The sequence below is a fragment of the Pinus tabuliformis genome, chromosome X (assembly GCF_031772625.1).
Source record: "Pinus tabuliformis cultivar Carrire ecotype Pingquan chromosome X, CPIR1, whole genome shotgun sequence".
In the NCBI taxonomy this organism is placed as follows: Eukaryota; Viridiplantae; Streptophyta; class Pinopsida; order Pinales; family Pinaceae; genus Pinus; species Pinus tabuliformis.
The window spans coordinates 1,510,837,160-1,510,846,333 of record NC_142308.1 but is presented as its reverse complement, the minus strand read 5'-3'; the positions used below and the strand labels follow the sequence as shown (position 1 = coordinate 1,510,846,333).

General features: G+C 41.2%; 1 protein-coding gene across 1 annotated transcript; it reads left to right on the top strand.

Annotated features, from left to right (window-relative positions):
• Window positions 1-3,671: 3,671 nt before the first annotated feature.
• Window positions 3,672-4,556, top strand: LOC149145783 (uncharacterized). Its single transcript, XM_089452558.1, has one exon. It carries the CDS (start codon window positions 3,672-3,674, stop codon window positions 4,554-4,556), a length of 885 nt encoding a protein of 294 aa, XP_089308684.1.
• Window positions 4,557-9,174: the final 4,618 nt, after the last annotated feature.

The window sequence follows — 9,174 nt, the reverse complement described above, 5'->3', positions numbered from 1 at the left end:
TATAAATTTTTGTTTAAAGTTATTTTTGTCTCAAACTCTTTTTGTCTTAAATTTTTATATTTAAGAAAATTCTATTATATTAAATTTTAAAGTAAAATAACTAAAATAAGAAGTGGCTTTTTAAGACAAGATTTCTTGTCTTAAAAAATGTCTTAAAAGTGTCCTTCATGTGGTAATGCAGTTTGATAGAAGAAAGATAAACACATAAAAAGCCAAGAACATAAACACAAGGAAACAGATAGTATTTGTGTTGTAGAATACGATATTAGCTCAAAAGGGAAGAATGACAACTAAATGGATCTATGCTGATCAATCAATAAATAGAGTGTAAAAAAAGAGAGTAGAATATGTCTATATCTTTTGAACATATGTGAATTACAAATTCTAGGAAGAGCTTACAATCTAGCTAGTTAGACAATTCATCATTTTGTTGATCATCATATTTTGGGATATTCTTGGAATTTGAAATTGATATAAAGATGTCGCTTGCGTATTCATGTAAATATGACGTAGTTTAATTATTCTATTTGTCATCGTTATTGGTGTATAAAGTAAGTACAAGTAACATCCTTGCATTTGGTATCCAATAGTCTAATTAGTCACTTTATGGGGCTTTCGTATTCATTTTATATGAAATTTAATTAAAAATAGGTAAAAATATAGCAGCCTTATCAACTAAATGGTTAAAATAACAGTGTTAACTATTACATTTGATTAAAAGTGGGTAAAACTATATTATCCATATAAATTAAATGCTTGATAAAAAACTATAGTCAAATAAATATCAAAATACTATATCTATATCTATACACACACACACAAACAATAAAAAAGTCATAAAATTTTTATTTTCAATTATTATATAAATGTGAGTTAAATATATACGTTTCTTTTATTTCAGCATAAATTTTTTCAACTATTTAAAAAAATATACAAGGCATCACTACTTTTAATATATTTCTTAGTACCTATATAAAAAAATATAAAATGCATAAATGGTAATAATATATATCTTAATTTTTTATTTGTGAATGCTATAAAAAATATTACAAAATAGTTTTTGAAGGTGAAATCCATAGTTTCATATAAAAATTATTAATTTTTAAATTAAAATTTGAAAACTTAATTCTAAAATAAACAAATAATTTTTTTATTATAATTGTTGATATCACATTTAGATATGTAAAAATTCATTAAAAGTCTATACATTGTAATTTTAAATGATTGAATTTACAAATTTAAAATTATATAATAAATATTTTTATATTAGAAATATAATATATGTAACATAGTTATCAAATCAAGAATTATATTGTTGCATGATGAAAAACAAAACACAAAATCATAGTTTGCATTTGAATATTAGATATAATGTTAATAATTTAATTATTTTATTTCTTCAATTTATATATTATGAGTAACACAACAACATGAATAAATGTGGTTGTTATACACAAATATGCATATATCAATCAAATGCACAACCACAATATTAAATGTGGTTCAAAATCATCGATATATATTAAGGATATAGATATAATATTAATGATGCTATTATTGATAAATATATAATAATAACAATATTAAAAAATAACTATTATAAAAAAATATTATTGTTATTATTATTATGATTAATAATAGTTATTAATCTATATTCAATACAGCTAATCATATTAAATATTAAATATTATTAATTATTATTATGATTAAAGAATATTATATTTTAAATTTAATATCATTAATAATTAATAATTATTAGTTAATAATATTAATAATTATATGGATAAAAAATGTGCTTTGAAGCGATTCAACAACGAACGACAAAATACCCTAGCCGCCGCTGAACGGACCTGCCATAGCCGCTGCAGGTTCCTCTACTGACGGCCGCCAATGGTACCAGTTGCAGGAGGGGAGAGATCCACCTCCCCTCCAAAGGACACGCCCTCATCTGACAATACGCGAAAGCCTGTGACTCTGCACCCCGCAGACACAAATCCGGAACCTGAAAAAGACCAGCAAAGGACGCAGAAAGAAAAGATGCACTCAGCTCGGAATGAAGAGGCCATCGAAAGCAATGATAAGCATACCAATGCGGAATCATCTAAGACAAAAGTGACCTCAGCCACTTGTATACCAAAAGCAGCAGAATCGATCAAGGTTAAACTGCCAAGCCACCGCATCAATGGGGAAATCCAATACATGCAGGATTATGCTCTCATCGGAAAGTTTTTGGGATTCTGGCCCACAGAAAAAGCCTTACAAGGATGGATAGCCTCAAAATGGAAGCCCAAAGGACAAGTGACGTTGCAGCTTGGTACAAAGGGCTTCTTCACAGCCATCTTCAACTGTCTCGAGGACAAAACAAGGATATTTGAAGGCGGCCCGTACTTCTTTAACTCCTCAGGTTTGTATCTAACGAAATGGAAGCCACGATTCAACCCTGACAAAGAAGACTTCAGTTGGGCCCCTGTATGGATAAGAATGTACTCACTTCCTGTGGAATATTGGAAAGAAGAAACGCTGGCAGACATCGGCAACAAGCTGGAGACCTTCATCAAAGTTGCAACCGAAACAAAGACACGCAAATACACCTCCTACACCAGGATCTGTGTCAAGATGCACCTAACCAAGACCCTTGCAGACACGGTAAGTCTCTTTCACGATGACTTTGAATGGAAGCAACCCTTAGATTATGAGCATATCCCTTTTCGCTGCAGAAAATGTCATGAGCACGGCCACCTCTTCCGTGATTGCCCCTTAAATGTACAGCCCCTGGCTCCTTCTAATGATGCAAACAAGGACCAAGATGGTTTTACCAAAGTCCCCACCCGCCGCCGGCATGCCAAGAAAAACCAAGCTATTCCAGACCAAGCCCTCAAGGCGAACCCCCAGAACCGCTTCTCTGTCCTAGCCTCACAAGATATTCCAAACAGTCCCAACTCTGAATCCCCAGATCAACCGATCCCCACTTCGCCCTCCTTCAACCGCTCCATCACCTTAATATCCTCTGACCCAGCCTCTTCCAACTCTGCAGATACACCCTCAATGGAGAAAACCAAATCTGTTTCATATCTCGGACCCCTAATCCCTTCCAAGGGGAAAACCATGATGAATGAAAATCAAATCGCATCAGATATGGATCTTGACGCAGCACTAGCCTTGAGTCTTCATGAAAATGCAGTGGAGGTGGACCACAACATTCCAATTGTTATGGAGGAAGATCGGGAAGATGTAAATCTAGAAGAGTTTGACATCTCCAAGCTTGACATCTCTAAACTGGAGACAGCATGCAAGCAAAAAGAGTACGACTCAATCCCCCCCTGGAAAATAGATAAACTTGAAGGAGTTCTGTCCAGGGTGTAGCACCATAAAAGCCTGGGCATTCAAGGAGGCAGTCACTGGGAAGGAAAAAAGATCCTTAAAGATACAAAGAAAAGGGGCCGAAAAACAGACCTTCAGAGAACAATAATAGTAGGGGAAATACTTATGGATTCAGGGAAATTCCCTAAGTTGACAAAGTTCTACAAACCCAAAACCCAATCTCCATGAAGCTCATCTCCTGGAATGTAAGAGGACTCAACAGTCCCTCTAAACACAGAATGATCAAAAACCTGATTATGCAAGAAAAACCAACAATAGTCTTTCTTCAAGAAACAAAAAGCAGCAACACAATGATAGACAGACTCAGCAACAAAATATGGGCAGGCAATAGTTCAGTTTCAGTAGATGCTTCAGGGGCATCAGGCGGTCTGGCCATTTTATGGAACCCACAGATTGTAACACTTGACAATTTTCATGCCACTCTTCATCTTATTCAAGCTACTTTCCACCTCATCGGCACCAACATCCACGGGCACCTAACCAATGTATACTTCCCGCAGTCAATTCAGAAAAAATTGGATCTCCTGGATACGATCTCCCTCCTCAATGCAAATAGACACTTCCCCTTATGGATTGGAGGAGGCGATTTCAATATCATAAAATCCATGGAAGAAAAACAAGGGGGTAGAACCCGACTCGACAGTGATAGCAGTGGCTTCAAGAAATTCTTACAAAACAATCAGCTCATGGACATCACCACCTCCAATGGCATTTTTACCTGGCCCAACAAGCGTAAAGGTGCTCACCACATTGCCTCAAGGCTAGATCGATTTTTAATCTCAGACAATGCGATCCACCTTGGAGCAGATTTTAGCGCCTCAATCATTCCCCAAAGCGGCTCAGATCACTGGCCAATTTTGCTTCATTGGTCAAGACCAGGCAACGGCTGCAATCGACCCTTTCGATTCGAAGCCTTTTGGCTCACAAACATCAAGTTAAAGGATGTAGTCAATCAAGCCTGGACATCTTACATACCGCCTGCGGGAGCCAAGATGTATCAGTTTCAACAAAAGTTAAAACATCTGAAACAAGTTCTTAAAATATGGAACCGAACTCATTTTGGCAACATACAGGAGAGCAGACAAAAACTGGAACAGCAAATGAAAGTACTACAACAAAAATTCATTGTGGAAGGCCGCACAGAAGAACAACTTCAACAGGAGCAGAGCCTCTAGAATCAGATAGAAGAGCGTCAAAAACAAGAGGAAATTTTATGGAGGCAAAAATCTCGAATAAGCTGGCTTAAAGAAGGAGAAAAAAAAAAATTCTTCCACAAAACCACCATACAACGGTGCATGCACAACAAAATCACCTTTGTCAACAATCAACAGGGTGAAAGAATAGAGGTTCATGAAGACATGGAAAAAGAATTTACAGGCTACTTCAAGGACATTCTAAAGGAACCTGATGGCAATCGGGATGAGGCAATCCAGGCTATCACGCAACACATTCCTAAAATTATCAATGAGGACCACAACAATCAACTACTCCAACCCGTTTCACCAAAGGAAGTAGAAGAAGCCATGGCCCAACTCAAAGATGGCAAAGCTCCAGGGCCAGATGGATTCACAGCCAACTTCTTTCATGAATTTTGGGAGCTCATCAAAGTTGAAGTATGGGATCTAGTGGAAGAATCACGCAGCATGCACTGGGTCCTCCCGACCCTCAACTCAACCTTCGTAGCCTTGGTACCTAAAGAAGCGGCTTCAAGCAAACCTGAGAAGTACAGACCAATAGCGCTATGCAATGTGATTTACAAACTCATTTCAAAGGTTATTGCAAACCGACTCAAACCGCTCCTCCCCCTGCTCATCTCTCCAGAACAGACGGGGTATGTCGAGGGACGGCAGATCATGGATGGAATAATTCTCTCAAATGAAGTCATGCACTCTCTAAAGCTTCTCAAAAAACCAGGTATGCTTCTCAAGCTAGACCTTTCCAAAGCCTTCGACAAACTTAGCTGGAATTACATTCATAAAATGCTCTTAGCTTTTGGCTTTAATGCTACCTGGACCAGATGGATCATGAACCTAATCACATCTCCAAGTTTCTCTGTCTTACTGAATGGATCTCCTTCTCCTCCCTTCCACCCCTCGCATGGCATTAGGCAAGGGGATCCTCTTTCACCTTTCCTCTTCGTTTTAATGGCTGAAGGACTAAGCAGGCTCCTCAAATCAGCAGTTTCCTCCCAAGCTCTCAAAGGAATCTCTCTCCACGGCCGAACCCCTCAGACACATCATCAATTCGTTGATGATACTATGCTCTTTGGGCATCCTTCCGCAAAAGAAGCCTCTGTATTCAAATCTCTCCTATCCCTCTTCTCTGAAGCCTCTGGCACATCCATTAACACTGCAAAATCTCAACTCTTCTTCTTCAATACTCCCCCCTCCACGCAAAGGAATATTGCTCGAACTTCGGGATTCACAATTTCCCACCTGCCTTCTAAATATCTGGGAGCTCCCCTTTCCGATTCAACAATCAAGCAAGTGTCCTGGAGGTCACTTCTGGACAAACTTGAATCAAAGCTCTCATCCTGGACTTTCTGGGCTTTAAATTTAGCAGGCAGGCTCGTCCTCATTAAATCAGTACTACAAGCAATGCCGCTCTATCTTTTCTCCATCTTGGCAGCTCCAAAAGGGGTTCTGAAGGCTATACGCAATCTACAACGCAACTTCCTCTGGGGATCCACTAGCCTGAATCGGAAATGGGCTCTTGTCAAATGGACAGAGGTTTGTAAAACCAAATCATAAGGAGGGCTAGGACTTCGGGATCCGCTTCAAAGAAACAACACAATGGGAGCTAGAATATGGTGGAACTGGGTCTCCAAGCCAAACACCCCATGGGCTCAATTATGGCAAGCAAAATACGCCAGAGGCAGCAGTTGGAGTGACCTCATCAGAATCAATCCTACAGCGCAAGGTTCACTCATCTGGAAAAATGCAAAAACTCAGAGCAGCTTCATACAAGAACATAGCTTTTGGGAAATTCATTCAGGAACAGCTGCCAGATTCTGGGAGGACTCATGGCAGCAGCTCCCCAAACTTGCAAATTTGTTCCACAAACCTCTTTGGCAGGCTAAAATGAAGCAAGCAAGCATCACTCAGGTACACCAGTTCTGGCAGCCATCTCCACATCATGACTTTCAGACATGGAAACCGGCGCGACACTGGCAAATAGACTGGCAGGGAGAAACGTATACAGATATTGATCAGGAACTCATTGAAAGGAAAATCCGCCATTCCAATCAGCAGGATAAACTACGATGGGGCTACACAACCAGGGGCACTTTCACCACTAAAGAAGCTCATCATCTGCGCTATTCCAATCTCCAGGCGGACAAAGATCAAATCTGGGAACAAGTATGGCACACAGGGCTATGGCCCAAGATCTCCACCTTCTTATGGATATTAAGCAAAAAACGCATTCTCACTTGGGACAACTTGATAAAAAGAGGATTTATCGGACCATCCAGATGCCCAAACTGCAACATTAATAGTGAAACTATCAGTCATCTAATGGAAGAATGCCCATTAGCAAAACAAATCTGGGAGAAAGTAGAAAAATGCAATATGAGAGCAAACCCTAGACAGGCGGACGTCACGGAAAACATAAGGAACTGGGCCAAAAAGTCGTTCAAATGCCGGATTCTCAACTCTCTGTGGAGCATCATTCCTGGCTTTCTGTACTGGACACTATGGAAAGAGTGCAACCATCGAATCTTCAATAACTCATACCGATCCATAGATGATCTTTGGATTATCCTCAAAGAAAACATATAGGAAACCCTGGCCATCAGAGTCTGGAATGACACTGACATGCCCGAGATCCAGCAAGAACGCAGTATTCTGAAGGAATGGAATCTTGACCTCAAGTCCTTAGTCAAGGTAAACACCAAACCATCCATCAGATCCGCCTCTCCATCCTCCTGGTCCCCTCCTGCATTCAACTCCTACAAGCTGAACTTCGACGGATCTGCCAAAGGCAACCCTGGCCCTGCAGGCTTCGGCGGGGTCATTAGACGACATACAGGGGAAGCAATACACTTATATTTTGGCACAATAGGAAAAAATACCAACAACGTGGCAGAACTGGAAGGAATATGGAAAGGAATCTGTCTAGCTGAACATCATAACCTCTCCCCCCTTGAAGTTGAAGGTGACTCTCTCATACTCATAGAGGCGGCCAAAAAAATACAGGCTCGAGCCAAAGCTGTAAAGATTGCAAAAAGTTGGAGGTTGCTAAGCCGTCTGGAATCCCTGGAGGAAAAGCTCCATACTCCCCACAATATAACCTTCCATCATGTAAGGAGAACAGCAAACCAGGTAGCAGATCGGCTGGAAAATCAAGGTGTGACACAGTCGACACCTTATTTCTCAGGCTCACTGGATATGGTTGAAAATGCTCAACTCAAAAAAAATTGCATCTCTTTGGTGCAAAAAGACCTCCCTCTCCTGGATACGGGTGTTTATGACACGTGAGGGGAATGTGGCTCGTCACAGGGTAGCCGTCAGCCCGAACGAGCCACGACATACCAGTACGCAGGCTCAATAAATCTGTCGGAAGGTGAAGCAATCGGGTGGATAAGTCAGGTTCAGACGCCATTTTTCGCGGAGGGTGATGTCGTTGGAATGTCAAGTCTTGTACAGGCGCCATTCAATGCGCAGCAGCAGTCGAGGAGAATGGATCTTGTTAAGTTTGAACCCCAAGCCGCTTTTCTGCATTCTTTCAAGCGGATCGAGCAGGTGCTGGCAGAGACAGAACATTCTCTGGCCCAGTGCAAGGTTTCTCAGGGGAATTCTGCTTCGGGAGGCAATTGTTGGATGCCAAGAGAGAGTCTCAGGATGAGCAGTCGCAGAGGCGGTTGTAGGGGCCGTTCTGCCACTCAGAGGCCTGACATTTCGCCTTCCTCCTCAGTGGAAATTACCTCAGAGCAGAACAGACTTCCGAGCAGGCTTGTCGGACGCAGCAATGTAAGAGGCAGAGGTGAAACTCAGGATTGCGGTCATGTGGAGCACCCGGCTGTTCGTTATCGGATCCCCTGTACGCTGGACAACCCTCATCGTTTCGGTCACCGTGGAGCATTGCAGCAATCTAAGGGGGCGTCTGGAAGACCTGACGGTGCCAAGGGTCGACATGCAAGTTCCCAGAGTCGACTTGAGGCGACCAATTCAGGAGGATGATGCTGGCCCTAGTGAGCCGGTTCAGAGGATGTTGCACTCGGACACGGAGGATTCAAAGAAGCTTAAAGGTCCAGCAATGGACGAGCCTCACAAAACTGATGAAGATTAACTCAGCAGCTGCTCTGTTTTCGCGGCCAGGAACGCACCTCTCTGTCTATCTCTTTCTTCTCACTTTGTATGTCTGTTACTGGGTTTATCTCCACCGTGACGGTTTATATATCCACAGTGTTAGTTTACGTCTCGGTCTTGTTATAGACATTTTTGTGCCTAACGGCATGGAGCATGAAATGTCAATAATCTGAGGGATCCAAAGTCCCTAAACATGTTGTTCTTACCCTTAGAGGAACAATGTCTGCAAACCACAGCACTGAAAATCAGTTCTCCACCTGAAAACACTCAAAAACAGGCTATTTCTGGATCATGTCAGCTGCTCCACTGAGCATCTGCGCTGAATGTCAAACTGCTCCTCCTTTTACCTGCGCTGAAGGTCAAAACTGATGAAGGCTACCTGCGCTGGGCGAGATTGGCCAAGTGGCACAGTCATTCTGCAAGGTGTCAACTGCCCAGGAAGCTTCCAAACTGACACTTGGGTCAAGGAATTCGCCTATGATGA

What these genes read in the sequence shown, in the direction of transcription:
- LOC149145783 (XM_089452558.1), top strand. Translation starts at nt 3,672, where the DNA reads ATGATAGACAGACTCAGCAACAAAATATGGGCAGGCAATAGTTCAGTT.